Source organism: Nyctereutes procyonoides, unplaced genomic scaffold (genome assembly GCF_905146905.1).
Source record: "Nyctereutes procyonoides isolate TBG_1078 unplaced genomic scaffold, NYPRO_anot_genome, whole genome shotgun sequence".
In the NCBI taxonomy this organism is placed as follows: Eukaryota; Metazoa; Chordata; class Mammalia; order Carnivora; family Canidae; genus Nyctereutes; species Nyctereutes procyonoides.
In genome coordinates, this window is record NW_026575121.1 from 45,841,091 (window position 1) to 45,859,126 (window position 18,036).

Consider the following 18,036-nt stretch of genomic DNA (forward strand, 5'->3'; position numbering starts at 1 on the left):
ACTCCTACACTTCAGGTATTACTCATGTTAACTTAGCCTCCAAATCAGAGCCACACCTTTCTCTTACAAACAAGGCCTTTACTAAGATAACATGACATTGTCAGGCCTAGGGGCCCACCCTCAGCCCCCATGGGAAGGACTTGAAAGAACAGGAAGTGCAGTTTTCCATCTGAGAACCTGGCATCACTGTGACCTTACCTGGAGGAAATCTAGAAACGTCAGGGGTAGCAAGTCATCCATGTGCCCAATGTCTTTGGAGAAACGATTTAAAATTCTTCCTGCAAGAACAGGATATGAGAGATTACTCATTTCCCCAGATAGGCCTACTTTAAGTGAAACAATTTACAGACAAATCAAAACAATATTTTAAATGCATATGTATTTAATCTATTACGCATTCATACGAAATAAGCTGATGTCAGTGTAAAGAAAAAGAAAACAGGATGATACCTAGAAAGAAGCAAAAGTATCACCAAATGGCAGCAGGCAGGGAGTTGAAATTTGACTCAAATTTTTAATAAAATGGAGGTACAAAAGGTCTTGTGGCAGTATTGGGAAGCGCTGCTGGATTTTAGAACCTGCTCTCCTTTTAAATGCCATCTAGGATGCCCAAAGGGAGGCTGGATTGGTAAACAAACAATTGCAAAATACATAAATTGATCCCAATTGCCATATTAATTTTGCTTCAGTTATCAAAATTTTACTGCCTGGTACTTATTAAATAAAATATAATCATAACCTCTCTTTTTTGGCCTCACGATGATTCACAGCACCTCACATTTTGAAAAATTTTGGAATCCTGCCTCTTCCAAGTTGCAAGTTTACAACTGGGGTAATAAACCACTATCTATTGCAGTACAACCAACTGTGAAAAACAGACTCATTCTTAAATATCCAACAGAACCAGAGGAATGCAGGCAAGAAAACGGAAATGTTACCTAATAAGCAAAGATCATTTCCTGGGGAGCCTGGGTGCCTCAATCACTAAAGCATCTGCCTTTGACTCAAGTCATTATCCCAGGGTCCTGGGATGGAACACCACAGGTCAGGCTCTCCGCTCACTGGGGAGACTGCTTCTGCCCCTTCCTCTGCCTCTCTCCTCCCTTGGTGCTCGCTCTCTCCCTCTCTCTCTCTCTCAAAATAAATAAATGAAATATTAGATTTTTTAAAAAGATCATTTCTTACACACTGTATATCCCTTTGTAGAATCCAAGAGAACAGTATATCCTAAAGGATTTGAAAATAGAAAGTGAGAACAGATTTGTATAATATCTAGTTTTTAGAAGACAGAATTCAAAGAAATTGAAGCTACACATAAACAGACTATATTAGTATAAGCAACTCCTGAGAAATGTGTTTGACTTGCCCCTGAAGTTCCTTTTGTAGTGGAGGCTTCAGGAATTGTGCCTGCAGGTGAGATGTGAGGCCTTTACAACTCTTCCCAACGTCAGTCACAGGTGACTTCCTCCTGAGGCCCTCCATACCAAGCCCCTACTAGATCGTGAATGGCCAGAGGCTGGCAGCTGAGCAACTACTGCCAGAAGCTCAGGGTTGCCCAGGCAAAGAGGTGGAGGAACTGGAGGCTTCCATGCTTGGCGACACGACAACCAGGGCCTCCACTTCTCTGACTCAAGCTTAGGAGATATAGACCCCAGAAACTGTCTTCTTATAGTGACACTTTTGGCAGGTTAAGTGACAGCTTTTCTGAGCCTCTAATAATACCTCCTTGAGAGGGTGATTCTGAGGATTACATGGGCTCATGCATGAGAAAGAACGCAGTCACAATGCCAGGTACATTAGCAGGTGCTCAAAACAAAACATCAAGGTGAGATCACTACTGTTGCCCACAGGATCTGAACTAGTCTCCTGGCAAAGTCTGTCTACCAGGCCCTGTCAGAAGGTCAAGCTGTTAACATGTAAGTTCGGTAGCTTGAGACTGGGGCTTGAAATTCTGCATTTTTACCAAGCTCCCAGGTGGTGTCCTCTCTGCTGCTCCACACACCACAATCTGAGGGGCAAAAGGTTAGGTGGTTAAACAGATGTGCCTTAGAAACACTAAAATCAGATGGGCAATTTTCCACATATTCTTACAGACTTTGTGCACTACCTCGTTATTTCTTATCTTCCAAGTATCAAGACCAAAATAAGGAAAATATGCATCAAGAAATATTAAAAAAACATAAACATTTATTTCTTCAATGGAAAACGACAACTTTTCAACATAGTCAGGATTCAGAACACTGCAAAGTATGGTTCAGCATACATAATACTGAGACCAACATTTCACTTTTGGGTTTGTTTTGTTTTGTTTTGTTTTAAGGTGAAAAGGCTACACAGTGATGATATGTGAAACCCATCCTTTTTACCTTCTATCAGATGCAGGGGTCTTAAAGTCTAAAATACCCATGGGTTGGCAAACAGCATAAAATACAAGGAAAACACACAACTGAGAAAACCATCTCTCCACACAGCTACTATAATAATTGACCTGAATGTCAAAGACTGTCAAAAACCTAAACTGTCACTCACTAACCAGGGGAGTGCAGAAAATGTGAGATTAGAAGAGCCAAGAAGTTACTTTCTGGCCCCAAGAAACAACTAAGTCTCTGCCACAGACTTAGTTACAGTGCGAACTGTGATTTCAAGTTCATGGCCCCATAGGTATAAAATTTCCTCAAAGATCCCCAAATCAAATCCGTATGATGCATTCCCTTCACTAAACACATGCCATGCCTGTTATTCCAAATGGAACATCTCCAGGGACATAGAAGGGGGAGCCCAATCCACTTTCAGACTATTCTGTTAGGCAGGCCTTTCTTACATTACACCGAATCTTGCCTTCCTAGAACACGCAACCCTCTGCTTATTCTGCTCTTACAACCAAGTACATGGAGTAAATCTAATTTCTCCTGACATGACAGCCCATCCAATGCTTGAAGAAAGTTAATCATATCCTTGCCAGACTTCTCACATGCAGTTAGCTGGGGGGCCTCAATTATCCCTGAGAAGGCACAGTATCCTACCTTGGCCACTGCCACCTGTCCACAGACTCAGATGGTCAGTCTCCAGGATGCCTTTATTTCTGGGATTAAAATTACAGCACAGGCATTGTTTTGATCACCTCTGGGTAGAGCCACAACACACGACCCCTATCCTGCACAGGATATTTAACCAATCATGAGACCACCAAGCACAATCAATTCTGGCAGCCAGATCACATTTTAGAGCCACATATAATGAAAACTCGCATTGCACGGGTTGATGTAGAGTTCTGGGGACAACTGGATAGTATACGTAAACATTAGGATCACAGCCCGTATGACCCGGAAATTCTAGGGATCTATGCCAAGGAGCTAATAAATGTACCAGCAATGTTCAATGCGGGTTATTTGGGAAGTGAGAAGAACATGAACATTAAGACTGAAACAGGTCTATAATACAATAGGTGTAATTTTAATTTTTTTTATCAATACTCTTTTTCTATAGCGACTATGCATTACATGTGGAAAAAAGAAAGGAGTGGGGTGTGCCCCACATAGTTGGCTCTGACTTTGGCTCATGATACGAGGGTCCTGGGATCGAGCCCCAAGTTGGGCTCTCTGCTTGGCTGGCAGTCTGCCTCTCCCTTTCCCTCTGCTCCTCCCCCACCCGCCCCGTGCTCTATCTCACTCACAGTCTCTCAAATAATTAAATAAAATCTTAAAGAACAGATTGTGTAATTAGAGCTAGAGTCAATCACTGGTCAGTCCACGCTCTGCCCTCTCTCTCATAGGTAGGATTTCTCTACTTCTTACAACCAAGCTACAACATGAAACTTGGAAGAAGCTCCCATGTCTAATGTGGATCCAATTCTTTAAAAAAAAAAAAAGAAAAAAGGAGGCATGTTTGCATATCATAAAATATTAAGATTTTTATTGAGGCATATAACTTTGTATCTTAAATATTCACCCATTTCAGCCATACAATTCAATGAATTTAAGTAACGCTACTGAGTGACAAACTGCCATCAAATACCAGCTCTAAGACAGTGTTGTTCCTCCTCGTAAGATGTCTCATGACACTTACGGTGACATCCTGTTCCCATTCTCAGCCTAAGGCAACAGCTAATCTACATTATTTTTCTATAAACTTGCCCTTTTTTGAGACATTTCATACAAATGGAATCATACCGTATGTAGACTCTTGTGTCTGAATTATTTGACTTAGCGCAACATTTCTGAGGTCCATCTATGCTATAGTGTGTCAGTAGTTGCTTCCTTCTGAACTCCATTCTTTAGCACAGAAATGGTCTTGGGCACCAGCACAAAAGGCCCCATCAGGCCATGCCACACCTCACCTACAGGTGAAAGTGGATGTGTTTCATGAACTCTTATATATTAGGAACTTCTTGCTATGTGCTCATGGTTACCTTCATGGAAGATTCTAGAACCTAATTCTTTTGATATGAATGGGTCACTGGTTTGATAGCTCTGTACAGTTAGAAGCCAGGAATGCTGGATCTGGACCAGTTTCTGAGTATTTTGGAGTGTGGAGGGTCTGGTTGGTGAGAAGAAGTAAAAGAACCACTCTCCTAGTGGTAAGTGGGATGTAGAACCAAACACCCTGGGCAGCCCCAGTGCTGCAGCGGTCTAGCACCGCCTGCAACCCGGGGCGTGATCCTGGAGACCCGGGATCGAGCCCCACGTTGGGCTCCCTGCACGGAGCCTGCTTTTCCCTCTGCCTGTGTCTCTGCCTCTCTCTCTTTCTCTGTCTCTATGAATAAATAAATAAAATCTTAAAAAAAAAAAAAAAGGAACCAAACAACCTGTCCAAAAGAGGATAGTCTCTCCAAAAGGGCAGAGAGAATGGACTTGTACCTTCCAGGGTCAATGCCATGTGATGGGGTAATGACTGATTAAAACGAGAAGGTATTCGGGGGAGCTCAGAGATGGTCACCAGGATGAAAAAAATCACTGTGCGGCATGAGGGAGCTGGAGGAGCATGGATTTTCTGCATCATCCTACAAAACCCGTTCAGCTTAAGATTTCGGAGTTCAATGTGGCCGTCACCTCTGATGTCAGAATAGGTCAGACACGGTGGCTGATCGAAGAATGGCATGAAATAGAGCAGCAGGAATTAGGAAAGCATCGGTAAGAAACCACCAAGATTGTTGTCCTCCTCTGACACTCAGTAGCAAGAGCTCTTCACACAACTCATCAAAGGCCCATTTATACCCAATCCCTAGCCTGAAAACAGTATGTGATCATACTTGTTTCCCTTATGTCACAGGATCGAAGAACATTGTGGCTAAAACAGACTGTCCTTACAATGGCAACCTCTATGTGGTGAGATGGCACACCGGTACAAGGGGTTGGCCTCATCATCATCAGGGATTACAGAGCTTTAAGGAAACACGAAAGGTAATCAGGGCTAGTAATTTCCAAACCTTGTCAAGATTCTACGATTCTATAGGGGTGCCTAGAAAAAGCGGAAGGCAACCTCACTCAGGGCCAGACACCCAACCCTTCACCCTTCGCTCTGAGCTTCCTGGTCCCTCCCCCAGTGCCCTCCCTAAACAGGCTTCCTCCCTCTAGAGGGTCAGACAGAGGTGGCCTTTGAAGAGAGGGTTCTGAAGCTAAAAGAAATGTTCAAATCCCATTAGATCAAGCTCCTTGTGAGACACAAGAAGATCCAAGGTCCAGCCTCTCTCAGGACGATGGAGTAATATTCCATAAGTGGCAGGTGTTACTGGCAAGCCAACCTGGTATTTGCACACAGCAGAAAAAGAAGAAATGAGAAACTCTACTTTTTCTTCTCAGGCTAGAACCATCAGCCATTTGTCCAAGGAAACTCTGCTCACTTTCCTTCTAATGACTCACTCTTTACCAAATTTTATGTCTACTCCTGATCTCCCAGGGTTTCTTGGGAACTTGCCTATCCCTAAGAAACATCTGAAGCTTGACAAATCTTAACTAAACAAAAGTCTTTGAGGTTGGCCTGCAAATACTCATGTCCAACTTCTCCAACTTTACCTTACACCTGTACCACAATACCCAAGATGAAAACTTGTAAGTCATTTTGATTTTTTACTTTAGATAAAGTACAAGACTTTGCATTTAAAAAAAAATTCACATATATCCTTCATTCTTGATCTGTCAAATCCAATCCATAAAACTTTAAGTAACAGTGATGAGAAGACACAGAAGAGAGGTACCTACCTGACCTGTGCATCACTGCTGGCTGGATCCTTGTTCTCATGGAGGCCTCCTCTCTCTCTCCCATTCACTCACCAAGAAGGCTGTCCATCCCCTGTTCAATCCCATCCACCCAGAATTCTCAGCCTTTTCACTTCCATAAGACTGTTGCTGACAAATACAGCTCTCAGGTATGTGCCACTCACTCAGCCTCCTCCATCTTTATCAGACAGGCTTGGGAGATAAAGGAAACAGGCAGAGGCCATAGCTAGCAGATCAAAGAGGCATGGGGTGACCAAGCAACTGACTAGCTGCCAAGTCATTTAGAAGTTTCCTCTCAAGAACTATGAGGTCAGAGAGTAGCAGGAAAGTGGAAAAAGACTCCCCATCCAAGAAGAGGGATCTGGGTACATGCAGGAGCGCCATGATAAAAAGCCCAGCTACAGCTTCTGGAGAAGCGGGCTCTGCTATGTATGGCTCCATAGAATGCCGCTTCCCTTCAATCAAACCTTCCTCATCTGACCTAACTTGAATAGATTCCATTTTCATGCCAAATGCCCTGACTAGAGCTATCACCACAGATCCAACAAGAGACTCGCTTATTAAGATTAGTCAGGGAAAAAAAAAAAAAGATTAGTCAGGGAAATGATAGATTTTGTCAAATTACTTTGTCAACTTACAATTACTAATTACCCTTGTAGGTAACAGAAGTTTCTTTAATCGAAATCATTTTGGCAGAACCTTTTTCATGTGAACTATAGAGTTCTTATCTTTTTAAACAAAAGATACAGAGCATAAATACATCTTTTCTGGACAACCCAGAAGTAATATTCTGAGCATCTGTTTCTAAACATAGCAGGGTCCTTTGGGGATACTTGAGGTTACGTGAGATGCACTCCTACACCCTAACACACTATGGTTTTCCAATATTGTGCTTTCAGCTGACACATTTTGCTGTTGTGCAGAGCACGCCTCTAACCTCCACTTTCACTTATAGTGATGAGGACTGTGGAGACTGCAACTAAACAGGGTTACTCTCAGCAAACACATAAGCAATTTTCATGGTCTTAGGCACAATTTTTCTGACACTTTATTTGATGAGAGACTCTTTCAGCTTGCTTCCCTCAGGATCCCCCCAGAGTCTGGGTATAGTCTCAGAATATCTCATAAATCCATTCAGTGCTTTAACTACTTTTCAAGTATATTACTCCTACATTCACAACTATGTTATACACTCTCTTTAAACATAAACCACATTTCACACACAACCTATATAATAAAATGTCAAGTGCCCAGGGGGAACTCAAAATGGATTTGCTAATAAAATATCATAAACCCATTGGCTTTCCCACTTTTTTTTTAAAGATGGACTCCTACACAAAAACATAAACAAAATCTGTAAAAAAAAAAAAAATATATATATATATATATATATATATATATATATATATATATGAAATAGTTCTTACAAAACAGAGTTTGTGAGACCTGGAAACTACTCAATGACATCTTCCTGAATGTCAATCAGGCAGTCATGATTGGAAAGGTTCATTTTGACCACCACGCTCTAGTCTTCTCTGTGCTGTATACACGTGAGCAAAAACAGCAGGACTAGAGGGCTACTGAGTACCTAAGTGGCATTAGATGGGAAATAGCCCAAAACTCGTAAAAGCAATGCACCAATCTCCCACAGACCTGATGAAAATGTATATTCTCAGGAGCTCTGAGTGCCGCCTGATATCGTGGGTTCTAACAGGTCCAGGGATCACACTCTGAGTAATAAAGAAGGATAAGCAAGGTATTGATCATGTTCTGTCTCAGGAACCTGTAAGATAATCTTCTCACCTTTACACATGTAATCACTGCCTTTTTAAATTCCCTTCCTTACTTCTAAAAGCTAAAGACCATTTGTCTCTCTTTCAACACACACAAATTAAATTAGAATATAGGCACCGGCAGGACGGGATGCTATTTTCTTCACTGATGTTTCCCCAGGGCCTGACCAACTCGCCTAGCACATAGAAGGTGCTCAAAAACACACCTGGGTGGCTCAGTGGTTGAGTATCCGCCTTTGGCTCATGATCCGGGGTCCTGGGACCGAATCCTGTATCAGGCTCCCCACAGGGAGCTTGCTTCTCCCTCTGCCCAGATCTCTGCCTCTTTCTCTGTGTCTCTCATGAATAAATACAAATCGAAAGAAAAAAGAAAAGAAAAAAAGGTAAGAAAAGAAAAGAAAAGAAAAGAAAAGAAAAGAAAAGAAAAGAAAAGAAAAGAAAAGAAAAATCAAGCAAGCTCAAACACATTCTGAATGAATAAATAAAATAAGCCCTTCTGCTATAAGGAATAAATGGTTTGTTTTCAAATTTCAGTCCCTATTTCTAGTTTTGATATTTGATACAGTTTTTTGGCAGTGTTTCCCCAACTGTGGAAATTCATGTTGCAACATGAAGTGTCTGTTTTGTCCTACTTGTCACTTTCCCTGTGCTGTTGTTGAATCGATGCGCCTATGCTCCTTCAAAGGCTGCCTGAAATTTCCACTTGCAGACTGAGTTTCCCAAAACTGGTACAGTAATTAACAGAAGCTGATGTGACAACAGGAAAGCACTAGAAAGCAGGGGAACCCAGTGTCTCAGAGGTAACAGAGGGAAGGGGGACAGCAGTCACTAGTGCTGAGAGGGTGGCAGCCAGGGAGGAGGCTGGAGCAGACGCAGACCATGTGAGGATGAGGAAGCAGGCAATGGAGAGGAGGTAAGTAGCCTGGAAGTAACGCACAGACAGGATCGGAAATGCAAGGCACAGATACTAATGTGACAGGTAATCAAATACTGAGAAGTTCTGCCCCAACCATGACCTAGGCCTACAGAATTCCTCTAAAGCTAATAAGTCCCCCTAAGAAGTCAAAAGTTAAAACACATAAGAGACAGCATTTAATTTAAATCGTAGCGTTCAGAAGGTGCATCCGTAACCCACCCATTTTCTTAAAGCACAGAATTTGGTGTGCAGGCCTGAGAGGGTGATGTTAACCAGACGCTGAGGGAGAAAGCCTATGGCTTCCTTCAGACAGCCCCTCAAAGGTTCTTTCTTCCTAATCACAGTAAATATGGCATCAATTTACCTAAGGTTGATGGTTTTCTTCTGCCCACCCTTAGTACTTGCCTTCATGCCAAGAAAGGTTAAACGGAGCAGGTCTGAGGAATGTTTCCTGCTCACTCCAGTGGCAGAAGTCAAAAGAGCTGGGGAAAAGCCACAGCTATACAGAACTAAGGAGTATAACCAGTGGTGGCAAGAAGAAACTTAACGTTCCAGCATTTCTGCATCATTTGAGAGTTCAGACAGAATCGAGAATGCAGTCAATCAACCAGGGATCCCAGCTTCTCCTCTAGCAATATGAAAAATTTTCGAGAATAATCATCACACTGTGTCACCAAAGTCCAGTGATCATTTGCCCTTTCATACAATTAAGGGATTAGAAATAGTAATTTCAGGGATACCTGGATGGTTAAGTGGTTGAGCGTCTGTCTTTGGCTCAGGGCATTATCTCGGGGTCTAGGTATCAAGTCCCACATTGGGCTCCCTACATGGAGCCTGCTTCACCCTCTGTCTGTATCTCTGCCTCTCCCTCTGTATTTCTCATGAAAAAATAAATAAAAATCTTTAAAAAAATAGTAATTTCAAAGTTCCATGACATACCTTGACAGACTGAGGGGGAAGGGGTTTCAAAAGGATATGTGTGCTTTTTGTGTAATGGGATCTTTCCCATTTCTTTCCCCACCTGGGAGATACCAGTTAGATTATCAAATGTGATGACTTGTAAAAATTGCAGTATCTCTGAGACACCAAGGGCAGGACCACAATCTGCTTTTCTACATACATATTCAAGTTTTCCTTTCTCCAGGCTACCACATCCTCTTACTCTGTAGCTCTACCACCTGGTAGCCAGTGAGTGAAAGTATCTTTAATCCCTAACTCAGTCCTTGCCATTTAGATTTAAACTCTGTTTGGTGTCCCTCAGGGGCATTTCATACTCTAACGCTGGCAACATGTGACTACGCTACACAGAAGTGAATGTAGTGTCTCCAGTAACAAAGAACGCGGCAAGCACAGACAGAGGTGGCATGAAGTACACGCTAGGCATCAGTTATGAGTATCACCAGACAATGTGCGTTCCAGGGTTAGGCAGGGCCAGCCTGACAGGTCTTCCTGGCGCAGACATGGCCACAGAAGGAAGGCAGAGAATGGAGACTGTCCAGGTATGAGGAATGACATGTGTGACGACTAGGAGGAGGGAAAGGCAAAAGGATGGCAAATATTTGCCTAGTGGATGGAAAGAGCATGACCTAAGGTGTGCTGAGATAGGAGAGCACTTAAGTGCAGGAAAGGAAAAAGCCAGGTCTTTGGGGAACGCCAAGGAGAACTCCCTGTGGTCAGAAAGAGGTCCAAGTGCTCTCTTCTATGGGTGCCTCTCGTCTTCAAAGCCATGATGGTTGTAAGGAGGAAGTATAAAGGGAGAGGCTGGTGCCATCAGGATGGAGGGACATCTTACATATCCAACCCAGGCTGGCAAAAAGTCTGAAGGGTGCAACAGAGATGCCCCAAGACCAATTCTGTTTCAATCTCCATGTGCAGACAAACCTCCACACCGACTCGTCCCTATGCCTGGTGCTACACATCAAGGATGTATGTAGTTAGATTTCTTCTGGTGGTTGGTTTGTTTATGCTTGGCTTCTAGAATACCACTACCCACCTCCACCATAGGACCACCACTAAGTAAGTGCCAGAGACTATTAAGCACGCTGTACACATCATCTCAAAACTATATGCAACACATAGTCTGCACTTTACAGACAAGGCATGTGAGGCTTAGGGACAAGAAGAAATTAACTCAAGAACACTCAGCTATAAAGTAGGAAGCCAGGACTCATGATTGGTGTGGTGGAGATTCAGGAAATTTCTTACCAACAGATCCATGGCATGGAGCTACTTGACCGGACACATTTGAAAGCTCTATTAAATATGTACTACTAAGGATGAACCAATTAAGTTCTAGGCAGGGCTGACAGAAACAGCTAGTGCCTGCTCCACTAGATGCTAAATACTTTGACTATCACTCTTGATTAAGAGTTCCAAGAAGCCTCTCTTAGCTAACCATAATTAAAGTGAAACATTTCAAATAACTCCACCTCAAAATTACATTATACAAGTTACTGTAAGCTGAACGAAGAGAGTAGCAAGTGGGCAAATCGGTGAGAGAATGAATGTGCACACGGGCTCAGGAATAACATTCCTGATAAGGGAAGTCCAGGGGCTTAGGATCCAGTTCATCCCCAGTCCTGACCTGTTGTGTCAAATCGCTAACTGCTCAACAGTATGGGAGGAGATTAAGCTTGAAGGTTGCCCCAGGATTGCCCCCAGGAAACCATTTTGTTAGAGTAGCCAGAAATGCTTGCCATAGCAAGTAATCATTATTTTTATATTTCCGAAGGATTGAGAAGAAAAATGTTGGAAAACTAGACCAGGCTAATTCCTTTACCCCAGACCTCACATCACAGTACATGTGGCCTCATGGCCCACATATGGTCAGGGATGTACAGACCACTGGTCGGCAACAGGTAGAAAAATCTCTAAGAAGGTGAGTCTGATGGAAGCTATGGAACTTTTTCACTGGAAAAAGCCCACACAATAGATTTGCATAATTTCCGGGGATTCCTAAAGCATGAACTCTAGGAAGGAGAATGGCCATGGAGTAAAGAGACTCGGATAGCAAACTCCGACCCTAACAGAACAGGAAACCATGCATCACAGAACTTCTAAAACAGGAATGCACCACAGTGTCTCCTAGAAGGTTATTTTTTTCCTGGCGTACTGTGCCTCGACTGTCTTTCAAAGCTGTGTGCACAGTCCCTATTTCCAATCTCTGAAGGAATGAGCCCTCAGGGTTAAGACATGGAACAGTCTCACCTCAACGATGTGTTCCCACAGAGGTGGTGGTAGCAAGGCCTGTTTAGGAAGCCTTCGCCTGAGCAACGAAGTCCACCAGCCCACAGACAAGAATGAGACCCAGTCCCTGAGAAACCCCGATTGGAAATCACCGCTTAGCATGCAAAATCAACTCTTGCGATCTCCAATACACACACTGGTTATTCGTAATGCTCAAAAATGGGACAGCAAAACGTCTGGCGTGAGAGCATGACTAAACTTGAAAACAATGGGCCCTCCCACTACCCACCCTATGTAAAGTAACTGAAGGTGTGCTGGAGACAGATCAACCAACACCCCAGTCTCCTCTCCGGCGCATCATTTTAATATCCAGGAACCGCCAACAGATATTACACAAAACTGGCTGAGCTCTGTTCAGGGTAAATGGACCTTTGTTTCCCACCGCCGCCCCCCCCCATAAAAAAAAAGTAAAGAAAGAAAGAAAAAAAATATCATTCAGGCAGAGGGGGATGGGACGCCTGGGTGGCTTAGTCTGTTAAACTCCTGACACAATCTCAGCTCAGGTCTTGATCTCAGGGTTGTGAGTTCCAACCCCGTGTTGGAAGTGAACGTAGAGTCTACTTATTTAAAGGGAGAAGGACAGTAACATTTCCAAGTATTTTATTGCTTCTTTTGTAAGTTCACTTAAAAGTCGGCAGACCTGGAAATAAGGCTCTATGTGTTATAATTCTACTCGTTCTCCAGTTACAAAAAGCTCAGGCTATAGGCAACCTCATAGCCACCAAGCCATTGCCTGTTTTGCACATGGAATCTTGACCTATTCAAATATCTCTCACCCCTCGTATTTTGAGGTCCTCCCACCTCTCAGAACTCTAGCCCCACCCACCCACCATGGTCACCTCACCCCTATCACACAGTTGGCCAGGTGCAAGGACACTGTCCTTTTCATTATCAATGCATCCAGCTGGGGGGCTCCTCCCCTGGACATCTCATGAGCATACACGGGACACATGTTTTAATTGTGAACCAAGGAAGACAATACACCTCATGAAAATGTTTAACATAGTCCAATAAAAAACTCAAAAAGAATTTTAACATAAAAGAAAAGCTTCAAAAAAAAAAAAAAGAAAAGCTTCACATACTTAGGTTAAAAATAAAAGAATTGAAACTCAGACTTTATTTGGATTTCTGATACTTAGCGACATTCCATGAGCTTTGGACAGCCACACAGGTTGGCCTGTCAGCAGCAAGGTGCATAAAGGATTGAGCTGACTTCCATAGCTCGGTGTGTGTTTTTACATCAAATAACTTAATCAGAACACAAACTGTTCTTAGATTTCTGCAGAGGTAATTAAATAACAATTCAATGCCAATTAATCACAGTCAAATAAGAGTCTGTCAGAGAAGAACTCTATACACATTGGAGGCTATTTAATGGTCAAATACTTGGCAGGATCTTAGTTAAACAATGATTCATTAAACCCCCTCTGCCACACAATGGCCAGACTGAACCAGAAGTGAAAGAATCGAAACTCTTTTGTTCTCCCATAAAAAGACATCAACCCTCCGTGCGTGATATTCTTTCCTTCCTTACTTAGCAGACTGCTCAACTGCATGATTCAGGCTGTGCTCAACTGCTCCCAGGCACACAGGCATGTGAATCCTTGGTTGCTAGAACTTTCCCTAGGCAACTCTTTTCTTCTCAAGTGAAAAAGAAGAGAGGAAGACAGTTGACCACACCTACCGAGAATATTTATTCGCTGCAAGCAGGGAAAAGAACAGCAGACTCAGAACCTACCTTCCAACCCCCGAGGAGAGGCAAGCTGTGGCCATTTGGCCAGGAGCAGCCTGACTGCCCACTCTAATAACCCTTGGTCCACACAATTTGTCTGGCCAGCAAAAACTCGTTCAACATTTTTGGTTTCCTGCACCACCTCCTTATCAACTTGGTTCCTTTAAATTAAACATCCCTTTATAACACAACTGCCCATGAAAACCCAGTGGACTCTGTTAAGTTTGGCTGATAATTCCCAAAGACTTTTCATCGCATTTCTCAGAGGGGCACTTATTACCTTCCTCCAAGTTCATTTCTTCCTAAGGAGACTATCAAGCAAAACGACTCTGGAGGCTGTTTTTTTGCCTACACTAGCATTATAAACGCTCCCACAGTTTCACTAATGCTATTTTTTTAAATACACGATTTTTGCCCTTCATTGTTGATTCATATCTGAATAAGAGATCACCAAGCTGGAGTTTATGGTGTTATACTGCAGGTACTGTTGATGATTTTATTTGCCTCTTTAGAGAGAAGTGTCCTAGTCTGGCTTTGTTAAAAGCTGGGTCATTCCTAGTTTTAGCAAACATTTAAACATAGTATTTAAGAAATAAAATTAATTACCTTTCTCTTCATGTAAAAACAAAATATGTACTACTTGATATTTCTAGAAGTAATATTTCACATAAAATGAATTTTTTGAAGGGGATATAGATCATAGTCCCTGCCCCCCCATTGGATTTATTATAATGAATCAAAGCTTAATACACATGACATAGATTTCATGAAAAAGTTAGGAAACTTCATAGAAAACTTATTAGCAAAGTATATTTCAACTCTGCTCATAAATTGGGCAATAGGAAATAAAGATCCCCTCTTATGGGGTCTTGTTTGGATATAAAATATTAAATTCATATGCAGACTAGAACAGTGAATGTACAATACACTACATATTGTTTCAATAAATATATAAACTATAAATCAAAACAAGGGGTCCTAACACATTAGTGAAAAAATAAAGCTCTAAAAAATTTACATTAATTACAAATATTAAACCTATTTTTGTGATCCCTCAGACATGAAACTCAGGATTTATTTTACACTGCTCTGATACAGTACACAAGGATAACAACCCTACATGTGTCTCTTTCTCAGCTCAACTGTGACACAGAAATGATTGGGGGAGTCACACTGAGTCTGTACATAAACATACCATAGCAAAACAAATTTTCCTGCAAATATAAGCAGTTTTTACAGTCTATCAAAGCAGTGCCAAAAAGCAGATTTATTCACATGAACTGCTGACGGGAAAGAAACATTTCAGCAGTAAATAAAGTACATCGTAACCCCACCGTCAAATCAATGAAGTCATTAAAAATAGACTGCATTCTTCAACGAAATGGTGAGTTAAGGGGGGAGGAAACCTCGGTCGCAACAGAGGATGTATCTCCAACAAGGCTGACAGTCACTGATCGGGGCCTGCTCTCCGCGTCCCTACCAAGAAATGCCTCTGAATTCCTTATCTTTCTTCGTGTGTATTTAGGCATGTAAACTGCCACATGGCATTTCCAACATCCCCACAGGCATCCTATAAATACAAATAAGAAAATATGCCCTGTTTTTTTCTTCTTCTCCTTCGAGGACCCAAACTGACAGAGTATTATCACTTTTGTAGACTCTTGCAAATCGGCACAGTAGCGTCGGGCAGAAATGTGCTGAGATTATAATATCCATTTATCTAAACTGCCAACATGTAACAAAATTCAGGTAGGGTGCGTGCCACCTAAATTAATTTACTACTTGAAAAAGACTTCTTAGGCCAAGCCTGTCAAAAGGAAAACAGGAAAGGAGTTAAGAAACTGTAAATAAATCTAAACACGGTGCGTTTGATCTAATTTTCAAGTGTAGGACTAAAAGGAGGAAGCATGCCAAGAGAAGACGACAGGAGGAGACTCCCAACAAAAAAGGCCGCACTCTGAGCACCAAAGCCACACCAGGTACCTGGTCCTTGAGAGTGTGCTGCCCAACTGTTCCAGGGGGCCTGGCACTGAGGCCCAGAGCCAGCTCCTGCCATTTACTGAAGAACAGAAAGGATTCAAGCACCTCATACCTACTGTGATGGCTACGATTCATGACACAAAACAACAAGTGTTGGCAAGGCTGTGGAGCAATCAAACCCCCTGGTGCATGACAGCTGGGAATGGAAAACAATGCAGCCACTGTGGAAGATAGTATAGTAGTTCCTAAAGAAACTAAACAGAACTATGGTATGATCCACTAATTCCACTTCTGGATATATGCCCGAAAGAACTGAAGGCAAGGTCTTACAAAGATACTTGTCCACTCATGTTCATAGCAGTATTATTCACAATCACCAAAAGATGGAAGCAACTGCCAGTAGACAAAATGTGGCATGCATACATACACGTGCGCACACACCCACGCATACTGGAATATTATTCAGGAGTGTTTGGATGGTTCAGTTGGTTAAACGTCAGACATCAGCTCAGGTCATGATCTTGGGGTCCTCGGATTGAGCCCCACGTCAGGCTCCTGCACTCACTGGGGAGGTCTGCTTCTCCCTCTGCCCCTCCCCATACTGTGTATGCACAATCTCTGTCTCTCAAACAAGTGAATGAAATCTTTTTAAAAAATGGATTATTATTCAGCCTCAAGAAAGGAAATCCTGACATGAGTTACAACACAGATGAATCTTGAGGGAATTATGCAAAATGAAACAAGCCAGTCACAACAGAGGGTATACTGTATGATTCCACTTACATGAGGTTCCCAGAATAGTCACATTAATAGGCAGGAGGATAGTGGTTATCATGGGCAGGAGGCTGAGGACATTGTTTAATGGGAACATAGTTTTAGGTGAGAAATGTGGAATAATTGTGGAGCTAGATGGTGGTGATGGATGCACAATAGGCTTAATGCCACTAGCATGGATAAATGGTCAATTTCAAACATGTTTTATAATTTCTTGAAATTAAAAAAAGGAAAGATTCAAAAGTTACAGCTATCCTTCTCTTAGAATCCATCCTCTCTGTCACACTCATCTGTCTACTCCTGATAACCTTATTAGAATGGTTAGCTCCTGTGTACACTTAGCACCCAAAGTGCTTGTGGTGGCAATCACCTCTATCAAGACCCTGGTGAGGAAATGTGAGGCGTATGCACTGATGGGGACCAGGAGGTTCCTCATCCCACCCTGACCCAAACACAGGAGAATGGAGGACACACAGGGTAAATGAGTGAAGGGAGAGGTTGTCTGCTGGTGGGAGAATGGTGCTGATAAGTCACAAATGCCACCTGCCCACTGCACAATGAAGACAAGGAGAAAGCAAGGAATGTGTTAACATTTTAGTCTGCAAAGCACTGCTTGACCTTTAGAAAATGCTGTAGCAATTTACCTTTCTCAAAAAATATTTCACACAATCAATATTCTGGATGCCCTTGTCTTGTCCACTCCCCAACACCTTGAAAAATCTTACACATTAAAATGCAAAAATAGTATCAAATATCAATGGAATTCAGTCCCACTAGATGACATGACTAAATCAACACACAGCATGCACTCAAAGCCTGGCACTCGCTACTATGTCCAGTCAAAGACAGTTCCTCAAAACCCCAAATAGTACCTAGGTTGGTCCACAATACCCAAAAGTGGGATTAAAAACCTCTGAGAAGTGCTTACAACCCTTACCCTTTTTTGAGTTTATACAACCTAAGAACAAGAAGCTAAGGGTAAACACCAAAATAAAACAAAAGAGAACCTGCATACAAGATGACAGTGAAGTATGTATATTCTCTGCACTTCCAGGGAACGTGTCTCTTGGAATGAAAAGCAAACATAAATATATCATTGGATCAAGAAGGGTGGATACAGACTAGTTTATAGACAAAGAAAATACCACAGAATATTCTAGAAAAGAGTATCTAGTCTAGAAACCCATTTTGAGGGAAGTGTGATCCTCAGAATCATCTGATTGATGGAAAAGAGCCTTCAATCTTAGCAGGAAGAGAGGAAAGAACCCTCCATGCAAATACAGAGCTGGAGACAGAAGAAGGCACCACCAAATGCCACAGGGAATACCATGGAAGGATTATTCCCGAGACTTCTGGGCCCTCCTTTCAGAATATATGCAA

General features: G+C 42.3%; 1 protein-coding gene across 3 annotated transcripts in view; it reads right to left on the minus strand.

Moving 5' to 3' along the window:
• Positions 1-18,036, minus strand: part of ABCC4 (ATP binding cassette subfamily C member 4) — a 247,650-nt gene that overhangs the window by 86,502 nt on the left and 143,112 nt on the right. For all 3 annotated transcript variants that reach the window (XM_055336187.1, XM_055336188.1, XM_055336190.1), the window contains exon 20: positions 199-278. In XM_055336187.1, the coding sequence (XP_055192162.1) occupies positions 199-278 (80 nt within the window). The remainder of the gene's footprint in view (positions 1-198; positions 279-18,036) is intronic.